We start from the raw sequence: 24,829 nt of genomic DNA, 5'->3' as shown, positions 1-24,829 counted from the left end.
TTACTCCATCCACTTATGCTGAAATGAGAAATCTCACCACACGGTGCCAGAGAAAGGATTTCCTAGTTGAAATAAGGCAATCCTGATACACAGTTTTGCAACCTGCCCACCACACTATGAATCCTCACATAGAGCTGTGGAAATGTGCAAAGGCAGAACTGTCTCTGAAAAGGGGAAGATTTTGAGGTATGAGAAGTCCATGCCATCTCTGTATACTCATGGTCTCTACTCTCCATCTCCAGGAAATGAATGCATGCAGCCTGCAGAGTTTAATTCTCTTTTGGTTTATTACTATTTAAAAATCAGGTTTTGTATCCCCTTCTACAGAGGCTTCACCTTCCAACAGAACATACAAAAAATACACACAATAGAAAAAAAAAAGATAGGTAGGTAAGTTGCTTTATACAAACAGGTCCCTAAGAACCCAAAAAGGCTAAAACAGGCTCGGTTTCAATAGAAGCAGGCCCATAAATAGGCAAGAGACTTCATTCAAGTAGGGAAAGAGTCATCCATCCTCACCTAAGATCCTTTCTTGCTCCACTGAAGACAATGGGAGGATTCCCAGCAACTTCAGTAGAAGCAGGATTGGGATTCATCAGAGCCAATGGCAAACTTTTCTGCTCCTTCCCTTCCAAGGCACTGTCTCTTCCATATGGCGTGCAGCCAGGGAAAAATACCAGTTCTCCTGGCTCATCCCACACTCATGTTTCAGTTGTTCACTCTACAAGACATCTAAGAACAGCCTTTTATTTTCTCTCTTCCTCTGGTATTTGCACTAATTGCAGCAAACTTTCAGATTACAACAGTACCGAAGAAAAATTCTGAGCCCAAGAGCAAGGCTTGGTTGATTCCTTAAGAGCCAGCAGTCAGTCTGACAACTTTGCAGAGGGCATGTAAAATTTGCCTGGAGAAGGCACCAGTTTGTAGACACAGCAGCCAAAAAGGTTTTAGCAAGCATGAGATTGATTTATTATAAAATCACTTACCCAAGGTCACTATGTGACTGCAGGATGCTCAAGAGCATTTATGGCTGCCAGTGGCTGCATGAAGTGACTCCATGGTCCACATGGAACACAGGAGCTGGGAGGGAGTCACTGAACATCAGTGAGATTCCAGTTACCTCCCTCCTTCAGCATATCTTGGCTCAGAGCACTTCCAGGTCTCCAAAATTGCAGTACAAGTATGGAGGCCACCCAGGAAAAGCTTCGTTCACATAAACCCTGAGAGCAGATCAATAGTGCCAGGCAGTCTTTAAATAAATTTAAATATCACACCTTTCAGGAAAAATGTGGCCAAATGTTTGTTTAACTTTGCATTACATCTGAAGTCAGTGAGGCCAAACATTTGTGACAGAGTTCAGCAACACAACTGTGCAGCACAATATGGCACATCAATGAAATATTGGCACGTTCTCACCCAAAGGTCGTCATCATCTCATCTCACAGACAGGAACACAGACAGGAAGAGGCTAGAGATGACACAGGGAGTTAATTCTTGGCAAACAGGCCATCAGTGCCTGCCACCACAGAGAGCACAGCTGTGGTTTTTCACTATGTGCCATAACCATTCCAACCATCACCACAACCCCTGAGAGCCAGGGCTGCATCACTGCACTTTTGTCACAGCACTCTTTTAACGTGGTGCTTTCCCTTTTTAGTTCTTAGCCAAATAGCTCCTGCTTAGTTTTACAGGCAGCAGCCCTTTGCAGAGCTGCACACATCTGAGCAGGACGCACAGGCTGTGAGGAGGGTGAGGATGAAGATGAAAGCAGCAGGCACAGAACTCTGTGCAGTGCTGGTGCTCTGTAGCAGTACCTGTGGCTGCAGCCCAGCAGCACTGCCTGCCCCTCCCTCTGGATCTCTGGAACATGCTCCTGCTCACAGGGCCAGGGAGCTGCAGCACATTGGGCTGGAAGCCAAATCTGTTCCCAAGGGCTCATTCACAACAGCTGAAGGATCTTGTTTTGAAAAGGATGTTCAGGATAAAAAAATGTGGCTCTTTCAAGAGACACTGGAGCCTTCCAGAATTTGTTTTCCTTTTAAGCTTTCCTTGTGGGTTTATTTTTTCCCCCCTCTTTGCTCATTTGTTTTGTCTCTCAGGGTAGAATTGAGAGCCTAAGCTCAGAAATTCACTGTGAGCTTCTGCTCCGTTCAAATAAAATTCAGGTATTGTGCCCGAGAAAAAGGGGAGCAGCACTAAGCTGGCTTAATTTACATTTGGGTATTGACAGTGCTGTTAAGGTATAATCATAATGCTGAAAAAGCCAGCACATTGTGTTGTTTGGCACTTGCTCTCAGACTTTATGCCATGGTGACAATTGAAAATATTTTATTACTTTTGTGGGTGGTAAAGAAAAACCTTTCCTGTTTCATTACTTAGAATTTTGGTGGCTGTTTTTTACTTTGTCCATTTATCTCTCATGAAACCCAAGGAGAGCTCTTGCTCTCCATTCATTCTTCCAACACTGAAGTCTGGAGTTCCTTTGAAATTTACTTTGGCATCTACTTCCTCAAGCAAGCACCTTAAAAAAAATTAAAGCTGAAAGTGGTACCCCACTCCCGACTCAAGACGTAAGTTTAGATACTGAATTCTAGGAACAAAGATTTAGTGAAAAAACAAGACACTAAAGTTACAACAGAGCCTACAAAATCTAGGTTAGCTTTCATACTAGCAATTCAATTAGCTGAGTTATAGACATTCAGTTACACAGCTCTTCTATTCAAGTCATTCCTTACTGCTGACAGCAGTTGAGGGAGGAACAATAATTTCAGGGAATACATGGGAAATAACAAATATTCCCTAAGTCACTGGCACTCAAACAGGTCTAAAATTGTGACTGGGCATTTACAATTATTCAAAAGATTGGCAGGAAGACCAACTCCACACCATCTTAATAGTTCTAGGCTTTAGAAACAAAAACACCCCATCCCCCCAACATATAATACTTTGCCCTACTATAATTAAGGCACTGGATTGAGAGAAGGAAAAATCTGTGTTCAATTTCTGGTTCTGCTATCAATTTCCCATATCATCATGGGCAAATCACTTAGGATTGAGAGCTCACATGCACATTGCCTTGTGTCAGGTGAGCCACACTGTGTGCACACATTTGAGACATGACAAATGCAAGATCACATCACCTAATTTAACTGAGTATGGAATAAATTCACATTAAATTGCTTTACCTTGCACTTGTTCAGGATTAACATTTATAAATTCAGGCAACAAAAGCCTGAGAAGTTTGTGCCCTCCCATTTAAGACAACACTTAAGCATGCATGCAAGTGGTTTTTAGTCCTTTATCTTTCACTCATTCTCTCATAAGCATCTATTCCTTTCTTGTCTGTCTTTAATATTTAAATTATGAATGAATGAAGATGTTTTCATCATACCTAATACACAAGGCTTGAGCCTCAGATGAGAGGTTATGGGACTCCTATAATACAAATACTCCAAGTCTGATGATATAAATTTGCATGAACTGAAGTTTCATTCTTGACATGTGCACCAACTCAAACATTGGCTTGCAGTCCCTCCAAAGGGGAAGGCAAGGAGGGCAGGGTGGCCCAAATCAGAACTATCATCTACACACCAATTAAAAATCAAATGTAATGGCAACAAGCTGCAGCTCAAGGCCTGTTACATACTTCCCTTTGAACTCTGAACTTGTGAGGCTGAGTTTTCTGTTTGGATCTGTCTCATGTTCTACAAGAAACAGGCATTTCCCGAAGTACAGAACAGAAAGAATTTGCATGTAGATTAAATTACTGTCCAGAATGGAACAGTATGCCCCCAAAGAAGCAAAAAGCACTGAAAACACAGCACAGCTAAAGATCTGCCCAACTTCCTACTGGCACTGGCCTGCAGCAGCCTCCTGTGTTGCTACAAATCTCTCCCATTTACACCAGGATGATCTAGAACTGTCATTTCAGGATTGTTAACCTCCTGCCTGATTGTTTCCCTGTCCACTAGACTGAGAAGTAAGTAGTTTTCATTCAATGTATTCATGACAACTTAGTAAGCATTTTCTTTGACAAGCAGAATACACAGTGGTTTTGAAGGCTTCGTTTTCAGATAAAGGCTTTTGTTTCACCAGGTCAAATTCTGTAGCATTCAAAACTAAATTCTGATAGATACAGCCAAAACTCAACCCACTTGTAACACTAAAGTCAGGGGAACTAAATGTAGGGTGAAAGTATTCCATACTCTGGACTTAGCTTTTGGAGTTGAATTTTATGATTAATGCACCTTTGAGTGCACACAGGAACACTGGGGACAAAAACCTCTGTCTTTCAGCATACAGCTTCAGTTCAACAGGAATTTCCCTCGTGGATTAATTATGAGCTATTAGTAAATCAGTGACTGCAGCTGCATTTGCAATCCCAACAAACTGTTGGGCTGACTGGAAAGCCTGATCTCTCCTGATTTGCTTGGCAGCTTACAAGGTTGTCTCAGCACTAGATTTGTAAGGTATTTTAAAATGTTCTGCCACTTTTCTAAGATATTCTGTTTTTACCTGTCTACTAATCTTACCAGTACAAGAGCAATTCCATGAAGTTTTAGTTTGTTTCACTGGTTTTTCCTTTTAAATGAGGCTCATACCTATTCCAGGATTCTGGGAGGAGATGACTGGAGAAGAACATGTCCTTCAGTCTCCCAACACAGATTAATAGCAAAACATCAAGTCCACTGCAACATGCTCTCAATTTAGAAAGTGCTGGTGCTATAAAGAGAAAGCCATTGATTATTCATCCTTGATTTATAATAGTAGAGAGCAAGTACAAAAAGTAGCTTCTTACAAGAGGGAATCTGGGTCTTGTAACCCTGTAGAATTTAGAATGTAATTCCAAAATCCATATACTTACAAATGCCTCTCTAATTGTAACATAGAAACAAATTGGGAATAGCAGTTAAGCATCAGCTGCAGGGTTTGGGTTAGAAGCACCTGGGCAATGCAGGCTGTGGTACAAGAACATTTTGTGCATGTTTACACACACAGATCTCCTGCAGGAAATGAGAACCTGGTCCAAGAGGGTCTGTCCTGCTCCAGCACTGCACTAATGATGGACACAGATATGGTTTCATGGGATGCACGTTTGGTGCAGGACATGGGCTCTCAGAATGGCCTTTTTAGAAACATTCAATACACAAAGCAGTTTACCAAATCCCTCCTTAAACCTTTGCTCAATAACTCTCTCAACAATTGTGATGTAGAGAAGATTCTTCACAGATATGAAAATAAGGAATAAATTCAGGAGACTGTTCTATGTGACTTTGAGCATCAACAGCAGAACCATAATTAAAACTCAGAGTATTCCTAACTCCTAACCCTGTGTTAAACAACATTTATACCTGGGTTTGGTACATAAAACCATGACTAGTTACATGGAAGGAAAGGGAGGGTCAAGAAAGGACATTATTTCTGCACAAGTGGTATTTTCAGATTAAATGGAATGTCCAACAGCCTGGAGTGCAGCTTCTTTGCATTTTGTAATCAATTCTTTTTCAAAGAGATGCTGTTTGCAATTCCTACCTCATTTGGAAAAGAAAGGAGTAACAGTGGCTTTTGCAAACCTGACCAGAGACAGATCAGGAGAGCATGACTGGCCAAAAAGCCCAGCTCACTGAGAATACAGCACAGTGCAGAGTGGGATTCACTTTAATTCCTGGCTCTCATTTGCACACCTTTTGGACAGGTGGCTAAACTGCTCAAAAACCAGACAAAACGAGGGGATGCAAAGTAACATACTAACTTCTTTAATAGAGTCCAATCCAATTAAACCAAAATCACTCTGTGAACCCCTGGGTTTATTCACACTAAACAAGTCAGTGGTACATAGTGTTAACCCGATAGCTGATCGTGTTCATCCCCTAGGTCCCCACATGAAAAATGAGCACCAGTCAACCAGACTGTAATGGTATTTTTCCTTCCTTTTTTTTTTCTCTTTTTTTATTTTCATAAAAACTATTTCTTTCATAGACTTAAAACAACCAACTAGCCAAGTTATTAATTATGGTACATCTAAAAAAAAAAAAATCTCATACTAACCCTAATGTGACTGCTGCTTTACGAGTGCTCTGTGTACCGCCTTAGACTGGCTTTTCAGTAGCAATTCACTACAACAGGTCCTAAAATAATAATAATAATAAAGAATTAAAAACCTGACAGCAAGTTAAATGGTCAAAAGTAATAAAAACAACCTGTTCTGAAAGGTGATTTTTCTCAGCAGTTCAGTCCTGCTGCAGCACTCACAGCCTCACAAAGGCAGAAGGGGATTGAATTCTCTCACCTTCTTTAAATGTTTCTGGTTTTAAAAGGACAACTGCTTTGTAACCTGCTAGGAACCATGGGGCATTTTACTTAACGTTATATTCAATAATGGGTCTCTTTTTTTAAACTTACTGTTTTTCTGGGGGAGTTTAGGGAGGGCAGGGAAATAGAGGGAGAACAAAATCACAGCTCCCTGTAGCTGCAGCTCCCCAGGTGCCTCGGTCACTAGGACTGTCTCATTCTCAGACCAGTGCTGGTAACTCTTGATTACTCTCAGAGAACACAAGGGAAACACCACCAGCAGCCTCTAAAGCTCCATTTGTTTTGGATCATATCTCCTATTCAAGGCCATCTTCTGTAATTTATCAGCTAAAGAAGCATTTTCTCCCTCTCCCCAGTGAAGGTTTAAAGGTGGGGTAGGGCATGAGACAAAGAAGGAAGCTAAAATGAATAAAAAATTCTCAGCTATAGAACCAAATTTCATTATTTCCTCTTTCATTCACAGCATCTTATCATTAGAGCCAGACTGCTGCTTTGCTTTGTTAAGATCCAACTGATCTCATTTCCCCTCTGGCCCCATTGGTTGCTGGTCGACCTCTGGATCCACCAGGGATGATGCAAATGCTGACTGGACGATCTGAAACCCAAAGGACTCCAGAAGAGACATGTTCTGTTGGGGAGAGAAGGGGGATCCCAGAGCAGGACCCAGGTCCCCCAGCGGGCCCCCAAGGGCCCTGACGTGCACTTTCTGTATGTGTTTGTTCAGATAAGACTTGGATCTGAAAAAGCTGCCGCATTCGGGGCACGGGTACTTCTTCTCTCCTTCCACCTCCATTTTGTTTTTGCTGACTGCCAGGTCACACGAGAAGGACCCATTGGTGCTCTGCTTCTCAGGAGTCTTGAGGTCACTGGTGTCAGAGAGGTCTCCATAGGAATCAGAACTCTCAATCGGGTCCGAATGTGAACATTTCTGGCCTTCTACGGGAAAAAGAAAAGAGAAAAGTTTTCAGAGTCTTGGCTCCCAAAGGAAGATATTTAACATGCATTAAAATAAATTAGATTGGTTACCACCTGATCACATGAATGCCTGTCACAACAGAATGATACACACTTAACATCCAATCCCTCACATCCTAAAGCCCTTGAGCACAGGTCCCCTTTCCAAACCACCAGGCTGCTATCAGAGCAACAGCTGGGGTTTCATCAGGGATTTGTCATGGTACTGAATGCAACCATAATGGCTCTCTGGTTCATACAACACTCCTTGAATCCCAAGGATGTCTCACAATGTTTACACCTCAGACACTACAAAAGGATGGTCCTAATGATGAGTTTTCAACCGTGTAATTCACTTGCACACTTCTGAAATGTTGATACTTTGGGGGAGAGCCTAGAAACTTCATGAAGTACAACAGGCTGCAGCAAGATGTGAAGAAACCTGGAAACATTCAGCAAAACAGCAGCGAGCTACTGCAATTTAAGAAGTGCAATTCCATTTAGTCTCAAGGAAATCTTTTCACAAGTGCAACACTGTTAGAAGTTAACTTCACAACCTAAAGTTGTTCTATCTTTGAATACTGCAGTGTGAAACAGCAGAGAGGTTAGGGATGTTATTTAAGTTATTTGGATATATTTCCTGGCAAAGCCATTGGTATGTTTGGAGTCTTCCCCATTCTCCTCTGGCATTATGCCAAGGAAGTTTGTCCACACTTTTTTGCTCAGTGCATGTGAATGAGCGTGAGAAACCCAGACGTGCTCACTAAAGGAGTCTCTGAATACAAACAGCCTGTACCTACTATTAACTCTGAGAGACCAAAGAACCACTTGGCACAACCCAAAAGACAGATTTGCTCTGGACCCAGCATTACAAACCTAACAGGATATGCATGAAATCAATACACCACTGAGCTGGAATAAATCTCTTGTTAAGTCAGCACACCACCCAAAACTAAAGGGCTTCTGTAGTAACTCTATCAAGACTTCAACAGACAAAATTACACAACTCGAGCTTTCTGCTGGCACAGTATTTGTTTAACCCAGCCCTCTGTGTCCTCCTGGGCAAGAAAAAACCAGAACAACCATGGCTTTGAAGAATTTTCGGATGTTTCACTTTCACCAGGCATACTGACAGCTCAAACCAAGAAGCAAAAAGCCATTCTACACAGGTAAACACACTGCTTTACTTATTCAGAACTTAAATACTCCTCAGCTATGCTTACAATAACAACTTTTTCTCCCCCCCACCAAGTCAAATGAATGTCAAAACAAGAAAGCACTGGTACTATTATCACCCTTCACCTCTCCTCCCCAACACTGCATTTAGAAGTGTAAGTTCAGCTCCAGACAGCTGGCTGCATGTACAGTATGGCTCCTAGCAAAACCAGAAACAGGGTTTGACTGACGCGAGATTCAACTGGAGTGGGACTCATAAATTTGCCCTCAGGCAAAATTCAGATGCTGACTGCTCCAAGGAAGAGGGTCTGGATGAACTAACATGGCTTTTTCAATCTTCCAAACTGAAGAAGCTGCCAAAGCTTCACATCCTCTTCTGTGCCCATTTCCTTCCCCTACACCCGTTCAATTGGCTCTCCGATGGCAGCTATTACATCCTACGTGGTGCTATGGAATTTCTCTGCATCTCCCTAAGCTTCTCTCCAGTATTTCCCTGTCCTTCCTCCCTCCCCTTTCTCGAGCCCAGCCCGACACCCCACGCCACAAAGCCCTGCCCAGAGCAGCAAGGTGCAGAGCAGGAGTCTCTTGCCTTTGATGCCATAGGTCCTGACGCAGTGGAACGCTGCTCCCCCATTCGGGATGGACTCCTGGTGCCTGGAGACCTGGGGAAGGGGAACACCGTGGTGGGTTTTAACATGGACCTTTAAGTAGGAGGCAGAGGAGAAACCTAAACAAGATAAAAGGAGATGAGATCCTGCCACCAGCAAAGACACACATCTGCCTTCCCTGTTCTTTCATCTTTCTCTTGCTCCTGCTCCCTATTTTCAAGCTGCTGTTCCACCAGTTCCCTGTGACATGCCCACGTAGGAGTCCTGTCATCCTCAGGCAGAAATGCAATGCACACTTTTCAGCAGACTGGGTTTGCTTTTTGTTAGTCACAAAGAGAGAGCAGCCTCCTTAAAAACAAATTCTGTGTAAGCAAACCTAGCAGGTGACATGAAACTTTCTGGAGAAAAGGCAGAAGAGACATCATACAAAAAGGCACCCATGTCTCTTCACCATTTTTCTGCTGTTTTATTTATTTTAATTAAAAATGCTTTTGTCATCTGATAATACATTGGAAGATAGTTCCAATTAGTTGATTTTGTGCTGTTAAGATCTGAAGGAATGCTATCTAGTAACAACCCTTGCTGGTTTAGTGTGCTTTCCCCTTAGGTTTCTATAGCACTTATAGTGACTTCTAGAAGGCAGAAAGCTGAAACTATTCACTTTTTAAGGTATACATTTTTGCTCAATAGTAATTTTTGAAAAAACATTTTCTGCAGTCAGCTCACCCTGAGTTTAAAAAAATATACTAGAACTCATATTTTGTCTACAGTTAACAAAAAGTACTAAAAATAAATTTCAGTATTTTTCTTAGCTCTGATCTGTAAGCACCAAACACTGAAAATAAAAACATTTATATCAAACAATTGATTTCTGAACAAACCAGTTTTTGACATTTGTGCCTGTGCTTTTTAAAATGTTTCTTTAAGTCTCGTGTCAGTTTTTTTAATGCAATCAATTACCTCACATATACTTTGGAAAGTTTTTAAATTCAACCTCAATATAAGATTTGCAGTCACTACTAGCACATTTGGACCATGTATGAGGCAGAGTTTTAAAGACTTCCTACAGAGGTAAAGCTGCCACCACCAACCAGCTTCATTTGCTGTTATACTTTGAACAGAGTATTATGGCACTTTCATGATAGAAATATTTCCCACTAACAACACAACACAAGGTTCACCATGGCAGACCCAGAGTTGCAGGTTCCCTTTCTGGAGAGAGAAAACCCAAGCCCTAGATTTTTTTTAAACCAACACAGCATTTACAGCACAAGTCCTGGCAAGAGAACTTCCATAACAATAATTTCCTTAAAATATGAGTAGATATTCTACCATAAAGCCATTTTTATACTGATATAACTGCAGTTACACTTGATGATATACAGTAATGTATTAGGAATGCTGCAAAGCAAATGCTACACACCTCTCTGGGGTGGATTTTCTGACTGCAGCTGTTAGTTTCAGGTGCTGAATTCAATAATGAATGTGCCTTTCCACTAGATTTCCCTGTGCCTAGCACACAGAATATCCCTCTACCCTGACTTTTATCCAGAGGTTATTAAGAATTATACATACAGGACCTGCAAAGCAAGAACTCCACAGCAAGCTGCTGAAGGGAAAAGGGGCAGGCTGCTGAGAATGAACAAGAGGGAGTTCCTGTGGGCCCCTGAGCTGAAGATAAAAGTACAGCAAGTAGATACATCACAACTGAAGAAACCAAGAAGAGCACGTGACTCTCTAAATACAATGGAGCAGAATCACCAAGGCCAAGAGATCCAGGGAATTCATGTAAGGATATTATCCTCTGAAATAATGCAAGACCTACCCTACACAAAATGCTGCATTGAAAATCTCACTGGGCAGCAAGAGAATATAATCTTACAAATACCAAAAATTCACTGTAGACCTGAAAGAACCAGTCTTTGATTTGACTGGCAGAGAAAAGGGCACAGTGTACAGATATAATGGTGACATTCCACCTGTGAGGTGCTTTTCTTTTTTCACACATGTGGCCAATAACCACATGCATGCTGAGATCATCCCCTTTGATGCAGCAATGCATTAAAATCTCCCTGCCAGCCATTAAAAAGGACTACATGCAGGTATTCAGTGTTTTTCTACACCACAACTGACACAGGAAAATCTGAACTTGTAATCTCTGCACACAGGATTTTTCCTGAACTCTGCAGTTCTATTTGGAGAGTACATTGTTTTATAGAATGAGAACTGCTGCAAAGAGTGTTAGCTCCCCTTTATGCACTTGGCAGACGAACATGTGAGTCATCAACTCCCAGCAAAACCCTAAGAATGCCAACTGCTTCATGGGAAACCGTTTAAAGGGAGACTTTTTGGGGTTGTTTTTATCCTAATTTTTTCCTGTAGCACTTAGGACTGGCCTTTTTATCTCCACCAGCCTTTAATTATGAATGCCTGTCCTAGAAGATGGGGGTTTACAGACCATAATAAAAGTCTCTTTCAGAGCAAAGGCACACTAATCCAGAGGATAAAGTGGCAGTATTTTTCAGAGCAGGAATGTATTTATTGCTTTACTCATACACATCTCTCTACTTTGCAAGACAGATTAGTTCTTCATACCAGAAGAACCAATATTCAAAACATGTACAGAGAAGAAATTATCTCCTTTATACAAATGGGACCTGTCCTTTGATCTCTTAGATAAGGTCTATAAGGAGATAAACTATAGAAATAATTGCAGGATGCTCCTTGTTCAAAAATTGTAGTTTGGATTTAACTGGAACACGATGAAAATGTGTCTTTATTTACTGGGCTCTGTCCCCCATGAAATATACAAGAACTCAGTGTGAAAACAGAAATTCTCATTTGTGATTGGAATATTTACCCTTTTCCTAACTAATTGGATTCTCTGAAGCAAACAATGTGCATGTGTTTGAGACACAACCCCAAACTTCTGAGCTGCAGGTGTCATTACCAAGTACCAAAGTCATTAATCTCTGGAATACTTTGAAAAAGCCCACACAAGCAAATAAAGTCCCTAAGGATGGTAAAAGATTGTGTAACTACACAACAGGACCATGTCTTCTTTATTTAAACCGATTAAAGAGAATTTGTCTAAAAATGTGAGGCTTGAGGATTAGTTTTTAAAGCACATTTTAGACAAATTCTTTAAGAAAAAACCCCCACAACAACCACAAAATACCAAACCAAAAAAGAAAAAGAAACAACCCCTAAAATCCCAGGGGGGGGGGGAAAAACCCAACACAAACCCCCCAGAACCACTTCACTGTTTCCCTGATTTAACAAGACTGAATTGCTTCCATGATTACTCTAAGCATAAAGACCTCGAGTAAGAAAACAACCTGGAAAAAACATCAAATCACAGCTGGTAATTTTAAAAATTATACTGCCACATTGTAAAGGAAGTAAGTATGATAAACAAATGAAGCACATGACATGGCAAACTATTGCCTCCTGCTTTCTGCCAGGTACTGAGCTCCACCCCATCTCCTAAAGCCATGAAACCTTTGAAACAACCCCAGACACTTCACTGAGGTCCCCAGCAAAGCCTTCAGTCCAGTGGGATAACCTGAGGGAGCCTGAGTCTGTCATTAACACCAGGAATGTCACCTTTCCATCCACTTTTTATTTTTTTTTTAATGGCCAACATCCAAAATTCTCTCCACAAGCAGCTTGAGCTTGCAGAGCATTCTTGCTTGACAATTACCATATCCAGAGGCTGACAATTACTATATCCAGAACCAGCTAAGTTCCAATTAAAAAATACAGCAGCACATTAGCCAAGGGAAGAATAAACAAAACCTCTCTGCACAAGCACCTCAGCCATGGCACAGCTGTGATCAGGTTACTGTGTGTGGCTTCTGGCTGCACCAATGCCTATCAAATAGATATTTTTAATCCAGAAATTTTCCATTAGACTTCATCTTGCCAGGCTCTACAGTTTAAAAAATAATTATTTTAAAAAATGAACATTATACTTGGATTCTAGAATACCTGAGACTAAAAATTCTGCTGACATTGATTATAAACCTATAATCAAAATTTACAGCATAAAACAATGAGTTTACAACACAACTGTTTGATAAATCCAGTCTGTAGTTTACCCTTCCTATGAATTTTAACACTTCCTATGAAATTTAACATTATTCATTATTCATAATTACATTTTTTAAATCCTGATGCAAACTGAAATTCACAGCAGACAATTGTGACAACTCCCATAAAATACACAAACTGGAAGAAGAAAGTAGTTGCTTAAAGTTTGCTGTACAACAGGTTCCCTATCCTCCTACAGAGAAGTATGTATTTTATTTAAATTCCCACTGTACATTGAGACTTGTAAAATGTGAATAAACCACTTAGTCATGTTATTGTTTGAATGCCGGGTCTGTCTTTGTCACTCTGGCTCCATTTCCAAAGAGCTGCAGTGACATCCAGTGGTAGTTAAGTTGAAATTCAAGCTTACCAATCGTGCAAACAGGACAGTTCCTCCCAACCCATCTGAGTTTCTGTTTGGCACAATGTTCAAGGGAAGGAGAGCAGGATAGCACCTGATCTCAAACAGTATCTGCCATGTGGTTGCCACAAAAACAATCAGGATAAGCTTAAACTGTTTTTCAGAAGCCAGGCCTTCTGAAAAGGAGGGCAAGCTTCATTTCACACCATCTACCTGGAGCTTCAAAACCTGAAGATTTCCAACCCAGATGCTTTTCCATTCACAGATAACATCACTTTCAGGATTTATGGATTGTTTAACTAGAAACACCTCCCTTGCAATTTAATGTCTCATTACTCATCAACTCCACAAGCTCCCTGTACAGCCTGCACATTAAACACAGAAGAGCTTTATTTTCTCAAAGGATTTCACCTCTCTTAAACTAGAAAAAGGAACACATGTCAGGAAAAAAGACTCATCAGAACAAACAAATCCCAAAACACAGCAGCAATCTCTTCTAACACCTACTAGCTATGTATAACCTGTGTGAGCCAAAAAGGCATTTTCAAGTTGTGAATCAATCCCTCAACAAAAAGACACCAATAAGTCAAAATAATTTTTCCAGCTTGCCTTACAACCCACAAAGCCTAAATTTCCAACTCTCTCCAACTGAAAAGCACCACAAAAAGATGGAAAAGCTTCACAAGCTTAGTCATATGGTTTAGTTTTACATAGTGCTGCATGGAGCAGGGAGTTGGACTTGGTGATCCTTATGGGTCCCTTCCAACTGTGAAAAGCTGTATTTGTACAAATAAAGGTAAACCACATTTCTAGTGCTCTTTACCAAGTATGTTTTAGAAATGTACATTAGTACAAAGCAATTAAGAGGGAGAAGCAGCTTGACTCTATTGCACCAGGAGGTTAAGTAATACTTAGTAACACAATGTAGGATTCATGTTCAGTGTATGATTTTCAACTTGATGTGTATTTCAAAGACACAAAAACATTCTTCTTCCAAACTGACTGTAAGGGCTCCAGTCTAATCAGGTATAGGAAAAAGATAAGATGATGTATGTTGAACAGCAAGGCAACTTATCATGTTTATTGTAGAGGGATCTGGCTATTTAGCAAATAAAATTTGCTTCAGATTTAAACTGTGTTTCTTTGGGAACTATCTGCCATGTGAAAAGGCCAGACCTGTACTCCATCGGTTTCAGGGTTAAGGATTCAATGGGAAAAGCAGAGTATGTGCACAAACAGGGTCCAACCTCCTCCTGTTGCAGGGAGTCACGCAGCCTCACAGCTCCCCTCGAGTGCTGGCCCATCCCACTGGCATTAAAACCCATTTTCTTCATTACCTCGGTTACAGATAGTGCAGAAATTGCTTGGTCCTTCACTATGCTTCTTCAAGTGATCTGCCATGTATGCTGCTCTCAGGTACTTCCCACACACCTGGCACGGGACCTTGTCCTCATGACACGCCAGGTGGGAGCGCAGCCGGTCCCGAGTGGCAAAGGAAGCATTGCAGGTCTGCAGGTAAAATGAGAACCCTGTGACTCATCAGCTCTGCTAACAGCACTGATATTGCTGAATAGATTTAGTATTCTTTAGAGTAAATACCTTAGATATTGTGCAAACACAAAAAATGACATGATGCACAAGCCATTTTCTCCCAGATAAAAAATTCACAACACCAACACATTGCACAAGTTGTAATGTTACCACTCAAAAGAATTAAAGCAGCAAGAAACCAGCTCTGACACACTACAGACAGTAAAACTTACTCCAAGATAGATTTGTAAGGTTTTAGCTCCTTTCTGAGGATGAAGATACTAAAGTTTTAAGTAATATTTAACAAAAGAAATAGCAGAAAGCACTTTGCTGTGTTTACAGTAAGTTCTGCTATTTCACTGAGCCATTACAATCACTTTAAACCACTCAAATGTCCTCTCTGTCATTTTCCTCAATTCTACTCTTTGATGAGATAAACCTAACTTCGGTACACAGAATTCTTTTGGAGCGTGAGGACATACAGCACAGGATCCCAGAATTATCTGGGATGAGGATATGACGAGAGCCAGTGGAGGAGTCATCCTGGTACCCACAGCAGCACTGCACACAAGCCGTAGCAGTGAGGCCTCAAAACGGAGCAGGTATCAAAAGAACTGCATGACATTGTCATCTGTTTTCACTTACCCCTGGTCAAGGCATCATATTCCACTTACTGCCAAAAACAAGCTTGATTTGGCATAAGATAATATTGATTCTCTTTGCCCACTTTCCAGCTGAAATCTGCATGGTAAGTGAAGGCTCCCTCCCATTTGTCTAACCCCAGCAATGGGCAGGCAGGCAGGCTGTGCCCACAGCCTGTTCTAGCAGCCTGCAGGTTCTGAAAGGCTTGCTCTGCCTCTAAGGTGTGAAAGGAAATAAATCACCAGCAAAATGCTGCACAAGGGATTAGGGTTATAGTCTAAACCATTTCACAAGTGCAGGAGGAGAAACAAAAGCAAACACACATCAGAACAACCAGACCAAGCCAGAGCAGTGACATTCAAGAGTGTACAGTGTTTTGTTTATACCAACTTCATATAAAATATCACAGTTTTAAGAGATGTAACCAGAAACCCCCAAAAAATAATATGAGGCTGCTCACTGTCTTGGGAACTGGGTATAAGTTGTATTTTGAAATATCAGTGTGTAATTAAACCACTGTTTCAATAGAAAAAAGACTTGTTAAAGTAACAATCTTAGTAAAATTCCAAAATTATAATTCAAGTAAGTGGAATTGATAATACAGAAGAGAATAATGTAGTTACATAAAATTCAGTTAATCAAGAGCTTAATCCAAAAACCACTGAAGGCAGCTGAAAAGCACCTATCAATTTCAACAGGCTTTACACCCATTCCATCCTGTGAGATGCTTAAGTGTGGGAAACTCCCATGGAGCTGAGGCTGCTCTGCAGCAAGTACAAGACTTAACACCCCAGAGAATCAGGACTTAATGAAATTGCAAGGGCAACAGTAAAATTATCTGGATTTCTGTGACATACACCGTTTAACTATGCCCACCAGAAAAAGATTTCTAAATTACAAGTATTGAGGTTTAAGAGGGAAATTCTTAAACATGGAAGATTTCATTTGTAATCTCAGTACACAGCGCTGAGCAAAACAGGTGCAGCTTTCACTCGCTAAAGTGCTCTTAGAGGTAAGCACTCTCTTAAGGCAGGATTGCAGCACTGATACTAATCACTCTGCTGGGTCTCTGCTAGAGATGGATGACTAGAGTATCACCAATGACAGCCAGGAGTTCATCATCAACAATTCTAAAGCTGTGGAGCCACAGGCAGGTCCATATCCAGCATTGGGAGTGCTTTAGCCAATGAGAAGCAGACCAGAGACAAATCACATAAATACAGCGATGCCAAAGTAAAACCAAAGCTATCCCACAGTGAACTTAGCAAGCTGAAAGCTTAGGCAAAAGCAATATAATAATTTCTGTGTTTGATTTCTCACTGTTGCTGCTGAGTTGTGTAAAGCTCACCTTTGAATAAGCTATATGATAAATATATCTGCAACAAAGCTTAAAAACAATAATTAAGTCCAGTGGAGAAAGCAAGAACCAGTTTAGCTGAATCATAACAATGGGAGACAGGACTAGGGTTAAAGAAAATCCCAAAGTTAATATTCAAATAGTTAATATTTATAAAAGGTATAGAGAAAAAAAAAGTTTTATTTTATGAAAGATGTGAAGTGCTAAATGAGTGCTAAGTATTTGTCATTAATTGTTAATCATAGAAGAAAACTCTCCAGTGCTTTCCTATCAAACATTGCACAGGTATATAAATAGATCAAAAAGAATATATAAAGTTTAAAAAACATTGTTTAAGAAATACCTCTTGAAGTTTCAACTTTTCTATGGATGTGGATGTCTCTGAGCTTATTCCATGGTGGCTGCCATTTTCCTGCTAATAGGCAGGAAGTAAGAGAAATTAGGACAGGAAGAAACTCATTCTGCATTGAAATCAATGGGATATGCACTGGACTTGGGATCTTCTGCATTGAAATCAATGGGATATGCACTGGACTTGGGATGCCAATTAGGTTGTGCTTTAATTTAACCAGCATTTTTAATTTTATTTAATTTGCCTGATGAACAACCTGTCTTGTCTCTGAGAGGAGCAAACTTCCATTTTCTCCCCTTGTTCTTTCATGTGCACAGGTTTTCAGATCAGTGCTTGCTCCCAGACCGCAGCCTGACTTTCACACGTGGCTGACAGCTCCGCCCCATCCCGAGGGGTCAGAAACGGAGCTGCCCCACTCTGGCCACAAAACTGACTCACTCCTCCTCCTGTAGCCAGAACTCAACTGTCAGCCTGGGGAAAAAGGCATAAATTCACCAGTGCAACAATCCAGGGGGAAAGATCCAGAGTGCCTTTTACCTGGACACCAAAGCAACTCCTTGGATCTGATTTCTCAGATGCTTTGGCTCTGTGGAGATCTTCCCTAACCTGAGCCTACATTAACAGCAATGAAAAAGCTGGAGTCAAGGCTTTGGCATCAGGTGCTAGAGGTGCTGAAGTTGGATACTTGTGAAAGATCTGTGAAGCACAGCTGTTATTTCAGGGGGCTGAGTGCAGGATTACAAACTGGGCACTGAAAACCACTGCTGTTGTAGGGATGTTCAGCTTAAAATTGTCCTGTTTCTCATACTTTCATTCACTCTGAAGTTGGGTTGATATCTTCCCACTTTTTGGCACTCCAAAGTGTGCTGTGATGCCACACCAACAAAACATTATATATCACCAGTGTGCAAAGATATCTAAGAGCTCAGGTAAATGGCCAGTTTAAATCATAACAGAGCACAAATTTCAAAAATGCCATTACAATAGAGGATGCTGGAGTGCTCTGCTGTTTATGGAGTAATTCTCTTTTCCAGTAAACATAAACAAAGCATGACAATAACAGGAATTTTCAACAGGAACTGAGCAGATTCAAAAAGGATGCTCAATGCTGTTCAGGCTGCTCTCAGGGGGAGATAATTTGCCAAACAAAATCAATGGAAAAAGAGAATGGAAAGTGGGCAAACAACATGCCAATATTAAGCTGTTTTCCTTCTTGGTGGCCAGATCTTGTGTTAGATACATATAATGGAACAGATGCATAACTGATTATGAGATAATCACAGGGAGAACATCATCAATTTATTCATCACTTTTCATATTTGGAACAAGTTTTCAGTGACTGCATCCCTTCTGTGGTTTCTACAATGTATAGCAGATCTGTGGATATTCTAGAAGACTTTCTAAATCTGATAGGATATTGCAAAGCATTTTCTGCAAAGACACAACAGGTCATTAAATTTTCTGTGCCTTAAGATTCACGAAAAATTAACTCTGCAGGGCTAAGCAATCAAAAATCAAGAACAACCCAAGCCTGAAGGACAATCTCAACTCTGTCTTGATGATTGTAACCCACAGCCTGTACCTTTCAGCTGAAATGAGCAGTCTATGCAGTATTATGGCACTTCAGATAACACACAGTAAGAAAGACTGCTCTTGGAAACTGCTATCACAAAATACATGTGTGCAAGGAAATGGAGCTGAGCTTGGCTGTGCCATCTTAGCTTCCATGTTTCTTTACTTCTGAGCTCTTAATGTATCCTCTGATTCACACAGAGTTGGTATTTATTATTCTTTAATCAACGTTAAACTACAAAAGAAATATCGGTCATCAGCTGGCAAAGGACGATTCACAGCTATCCCTGTTATCTGTGAACAATGCTCATCCAGTGATCTTGGGATCAGCTGGGTGGCTGTTCGTGTTGGGATGTAAACATTCATCAGCAGTTCACTGTCCCCACACTGTGAATTCTTTTTAGGAGTGGAATTTTCTGGTTTGTATAAATCTGTAACCCATAAATCATCTCAAGACGCTTGAGCCCATGTCGGGCTTTATGCAGGACAGGCAGTTAAATCAATGTGACAGCTCCATGCCCTGACTTCCAAACGTGCTGGGCTTTCACAGATCAGATGGATGGAAACCTTTGGATGGCTCCAGCTGTCTGGGAAACTTATCAGGATTCTTAAAATTTCAAAATGTTTGAAAACTCTCACCATTTGAAGGAAATAGAGGTGTGTCAAAATGTGCAACAATGCAGATCAGGAGGCAGCAATCATGTATTATGTTTAGCTTCATAAAACGTGGTTAAATATTTTACAAGAAAAAAATCCTCTAACCTTCACTGTCCTCAAAAGAAAAAAAAGAAGAGAGTCTTGCTTCAGCTTCTTGAGATAAATATTAAATATTTCTTCAGAAGCCAAGCATGGAGATTGTTAGCCCAACTGTTTTAGAAGCTTGCCCAACATCTCTCTGATGGCAATGTGTGATGGTGGAAGCTGATTCTCAACTTTGTTTTAATTGATACTTCCAGGCACCTTTTAAATATTTCTATAAATAGATTACAAAGTATCTTCCTTCATTTCATCTTTCAAACCTTATTAACTATAAAAAACTACATACAACATTATGACATTGTACAACAAAGGATATTGTGATGTCATTATTCATATCCTCCCTGAGATAAAAAAGCTCCCAATTTTGCTCAGTGCAATGTTCTGAAGGCCATGCAATTTTAAAAAACAGTATCTTGACACGTTATGATAATTACAATTTACTAATTTTTTTTTTAAGTTATTCTAAAAAAATGAAGTCAGCATTGGAGCCTCCTGATGGCAACAACTGCAATTAAAAAAAAGGGAGGGAATCATCAGTGACATGGACTCCAAGCCCAGGGGGCTGGGGAAGAGATCCAGGGTGAGACTGGGACAGCACAGCAGGGAAGAACAGTGGTGGGAGAGGCAGGAGGACCAAAGCTGTGGGCTGAGAGGGGAAGGGAGGGAGGTACAGCAGATGTCACTGTGGAACACTGCTCTTCACACACATTTATCCCAAATCACAGATCCATGGTATTTCAAAGTTGTCTGCACACATCAATGCAATGCCAAAGATTACCCACAACATCAGTCTAAACCCCTCTGGCTCCTACCTGACACTTGTGAGGTCTCTCTGAGGTATGCACCTGTTTGATGTGTCCATTCAAGTGGTCTGGCCTTAAAGGAAAACACACATAAGCACACTTAAAACAAATACTAAAAGTAAAGTTACAATTTTAACACAAAAAAAAGAAAAAAAAAAAAGATCCCAGTGCTGTATCTATGACAACTGTAGTGATTTTAACTTTCCAAGAACCAGATTGCCAACAACTGGGACTCTACCTTGTTATGTACCCTCTGCAACTTGCTAAAAAGCAGCATTTTCTCAGGAAGAAATCATGACTGAATGATCAGAGGAAACAGGAAATACAAGTTATGATTTTCAAGCCTGCATGTCCCCATCCAAAATCCTATTTAGACCTTAACAATCAGGGCACTTTGATTTACAGTTGCTGAATATTTGAAAATCACATCCTTTTGGTTTATGTCCTAAACACAGATGTAAAAAGCCAACTTTAAGCACCTCTTGCAAAAAACCTATCTAAATTCTGTTGCTGTGACACATTTTCCACCTGCAAGATGAAGAAATACTCCTAACTTAGGACTTGGCAGGGACACTGCACTCATACAAATAAAATAAAGTGCTCTGAACGTTCCCACTAGAAGGTGCACTGGAAGAGCAAATCATTACTGTAGAAAGTTAGAGCATTCTTCACAACCAGCAAAGCCTGCTCGGAAGAAGAAAGGACTGAAGAGCTGCAGAGTGTCCTGGTGGGAGTTTCTCCTAGCGGGAAGAAAGCTTTTCATTGTATGAGACCAAAACTGCTTGGAAACAAGTTCTCCACCCTCTCCTCCCCCAACTTCCCAGGCGCACCAATGAGAGGGCACGGGATGGAATTCACGCCCTGCAGACACAAACGAGGCTGGGACTTTGCAGCGGGGCTCCCAGAGGCGCTGCTGCAGCGCTGGGCTGGAGCGGTGTAACCGGACAGACTGCTTGGGGTCCTCTGGGTCCCTCAAGCCCAGCAACCTCACCTGCTGCGCTACTGAGTACAGGAAAGGACACTAAAATCAGAGATCACGCTTCAACTTCCTCTGCTGCTCCTAAGAGTGAATACTGAAAGAGTCTCTGGTTTTCATTCATACTTGAGTTTAACAGATACGCAAACGGGTTTGTTGTTAACTTTTGTAACAGCATTCCCGCCTGTTCACGTGAACTTACTGAGGAAAGTGAGAACTCAACGAGGATGTCTCAGTTCCCCTTAATGACAAAAACCTTTCATACAGCAACAGCAGAAATCTTTAGGTGTCAATAAAAACAATGAAACTTGGCACACGATCCCGGGTAGCGCTGTAGTAAGAAAAGTACTTTCACTTCTAGCCACAGATGAAAATTTCATTTTGTGACCTTCCATCACTCGATCTGCAGTCCTTATGAAGATGCATCCCTAATTACTGCCGATTTTAAAAAAAGGGGGGGGGCTACATTTACATAATTTATTTCAATAACAGAAAGTCCCTCTATCAAAAAGAGAGCAGGGGCAAAATTCCACAATTTACACAGCCTGGTGGCCTTTTGAATTGTTTTCAGATCTCGAGTCCTTGCCTCACGTCAGAGCAAATCAACTGCTGTGGAAAACCGACTGCTGGTTCAGAAACAGCAGAGTACATCCCCCTCCCCCCCACTACTTCTACACTCAAAGCGAGCGGCAAACTTCCAAAAAAGTTTTGAATTCATTAACTCAAGACTATGAGATGTCACTACCACAACTACGTGTACCAAACTACTTATTAAATTAGCTCCCACAAACAGCGACAACAAAAAATCAGCAACATTAAATGCACAGATCTTACGTATGTTGCAGGGCAGAAACAGGATCCCCTTCAGAAGGATGCAAACCCAAAGGACACAAAGATCATGTATTAAAAGATACTTGATGCTGCAGCCTTTGAAATCTCACCTCTTCCTTCACATTTGGGTGATAAAAAACATTACGAACTAAGAGAAATGAAGGGAAGTTAAGAAAAAGAAAATTTAAAATGGATACGAGAAAAATAATAATCTTGAGATGTACTATTTTGCACTTCAACAGCACCTTCAAGCTACCTACACATCAGCGATCTCAAGACACTTCTGTGAGGCAGGTAATTATTGCAATACCCATTTCACAGAAGAGTCATTTGAGGCAGAGCCTGACTGACTCGCCCAAGGACACGCACACAGCAACTGTGGGACAAAGCTGGGAACGTTAGCCAGAAACCAGCTGACTGCCAGTTCAATGGCTTAATTACTTTTAAACCCTTCCAAGAGACTGCAGAACAGCATCTCAGAGGAAACGATGGAAGTCTCATTTCTTTAAACATTCTAAAGTGGAACAGTCAAACTACCCTAAGTACATTTCCGAGGGACGGCAAAGTCACCTCCCTAGGTTTCTGTGTCAATGTCCATACAAGCGCTCTCTTACCTGGAAAAGCCTTTTCCACAGCTCTGGCAGATGTAGGGCTTTCCCACAGAGCCATCGTGCGATCGAACATGATAGGACATCCTGTCTTTTCGCTTGAACCTCAAGCCACACACCGGACAAGAGTAAGGCTTTTCGCCAGAGTGTGACAGCTTGTGCCGATTCAGGTGGTACACGTCCCGAAAAATCTTGCCACAGATCTCACAGGCCACCTGTTTCCTCGTCCTGCTTCTTTTCCGAGGTGCGTCGGGATCGTCCTGACCAGGAACCCCATTTTCACCCAGCCGTGGGGGTGGGATGTCTATGTAGCCCAGCTGTAAGCTTGTCACCCCATGTTGAGCCTCGTGCTGCCGAAGACGATTAGCATCCGTGAATACCTTCCCACAGAGACCGCAAGGCAGGATACCAGCCTCTCGCAGGCCCCCCGGGCTACCAAACATCATGGAGTCCAAGAGATTGGCTTTACGGGGACGCCCTCTGCCCCTCTTGGTGCTTAAAGTGGGGGCACTAGCAGCAACATTCTGGAAGGGTGAGGCCAGCAGTGGTGGGGACAGAGGTCCTGCCACCATGGGCAGGCGGTCCACACCCTGCAGGACAGGCAGGGAGGACTGCGCAGCGGTGAGCGCGGCCCGCGTGGCCTCGTCTTCAGGCATGCCAGCGATGCCATTGCCATTGGGGGCCAGAGCGGCACCGTTGGTCATGTCAAGAGGGAAGCCGAGGTCGGCGGCCCCCGGACGGAACAGCATGATGTCAGGGCGTGCGGGGGGCACGAGGAGCTGCACGTTGGACTGCTTGATGACCTCCTGGCAGATGTCGATCACGGAGCGCATCAGCAGGAACTTGGCGGCCGTCATGAGCTCCGGGAAGCTCTCCAGCCGCACCACGATGCGCGACGTGTAGGCGAAGTCCAGGATGTCCCCGAACACCTTGGAGCTGATGGTGTGCATCTCCAGCTCCCGCCCGCCCCCGGGGGCGCCGCCGGTCGCCGCCGCAGCCCCGCCGGCCGCCGCCTCCGCCGCGCTCCCCTCCGCGCCGCCGCCGCCGCCGCCGCCACCTGCCCCGTCGCCGAGCTGCGCGCTGAACACCGACTCGAAGTACTCGCTGCAAGCGGCCAGCACGGCGCGGTGCGCCGGGAAGCTCTCGTCGCCCACGCGTAGGAGCACGTCGCAGAAGCGGCCGCCGTTCTTGCGCTGCTGGTTGAGGCTGTGCAGCACGTCGGCGCTGTGCCGGCTCACCTGGTAGGTGTAGCAGCCCGCCGAGGGGCCGCAGGCGGCGGCCTCGCTCACCCGCTCCATGGGGGCTGCGCCGCCCCGCCGGCGCCCGCAGGGGGCGCGCGCGCTCTCGGGCCGCCCGGCGGCGCGCGCCGCCTCCTCCTGCTCGTTCCCCGCCCCTGCCCGGGCCGGCGGCGCGCGCGCGGCGCTCCCTGCACAGCGCGAGGGGCTCGCGCGGCGCGGGGGGGGCGAGACAAAAGGCTCGGGCGGCCGAGGCGCGCGCGCGGCCCCGCGAGCCCCGCCCGGGCCCGGCCGCCACGAGGCGCTGCGGCCGCGGAGCCGCCGCGGGAAGGGGCGTGCGCGGCGCGGCGGCTGCAGCCGGGAGGGACGGGGGTCCGGCGGCGGCTCCGGGCTGCCGGCTCCGTCCGTCCCTGTGTGTTTGGAGCGGAGGAAAGATGGCAGCGGCTGCACTTCCTCTTGCACTTTCACCCCTGGGGGGAGGAGAAGGAGGGGGCGATACCACCCCCCCTACAAAAATCCAGCGGGGGCCCCCCGGCTGCTGCTCCCCGACCAAGCGCCGCCGCCGCCGGCCCCGGTCCGGGCCCCGCCCGCTTCGACGCACCCTCACCACCGGCGCCGCAAACTTTCCTCTCTTCTTTGGACGAGAAGACCCCCACCCTAT

General features: G+C 43.1%; 1 protein-coding gene across 5 annotated transcripts; it reads right to left on the bottom strand.

Moving 5' to 3' along the window:
* Positions 1–268: 268 nt before the first annotated feature.
* Positions 269–24,231, bottom strand: PATZ1 (POZ/BTB and AT hook containing zinc finger 1). Of its 5 annotated transcripts, XM_066562262.1 has the most exons (7): positions 22,940–24,231; positions 20,528–20,591; positions 17,376–17,447; positions 14,841–15,012; positions 9,032–9,169; positions 6,049–7,248; positions 269–4,722 (listed from the first exon to the last, which is right to left on the bottom strand). In XM_066562262.1, the coding sequence occupies exons 1-6, from the start codon at positions 24,229–24,231 to the stop codon at positions 6,830–6,832; spliced, it is 2,157 nt and encodes a 718-aa protein (XP_066418359.1). In that variant the 3' UTR covers positions 269–4,722; positions 6,049–6,829. The 5 variants fall into 5 exon arrangements, with proteins under 5 accessions (XP_066418359.1, XP_066418356.1, XP_066418355.1 ...); XM_066562259.1 differs by lacking the exon at positions 17,376–17,447; XM_066562258.1 differs by lacking the exons at positions 269–4,722; positions 17,376–17,447 and having other exon boundaries at positions 5,734–7,248.
* Positions 24,232–24,829: the final 598 nt, after the last annotated feature.

The sequence above is a fragment of the Molothrus aeneus genome, chromosome 18 (genome assembly GCF_037042795.1).
Source record: "Molothrus aeneus isolate 106 chromosome 18, BPBGC_Maene_1.0, whole genome shotgun sequence".
Taxonomy (NCBI): Eukaryota; Metazoa; Chordata; class Aves; order Passeriformes; family Icteridae; genus Molothrus; species Molothrus aeneus.
This window is presented reverse-complemented; position numbering and strand designations above follow the sequence as displayed.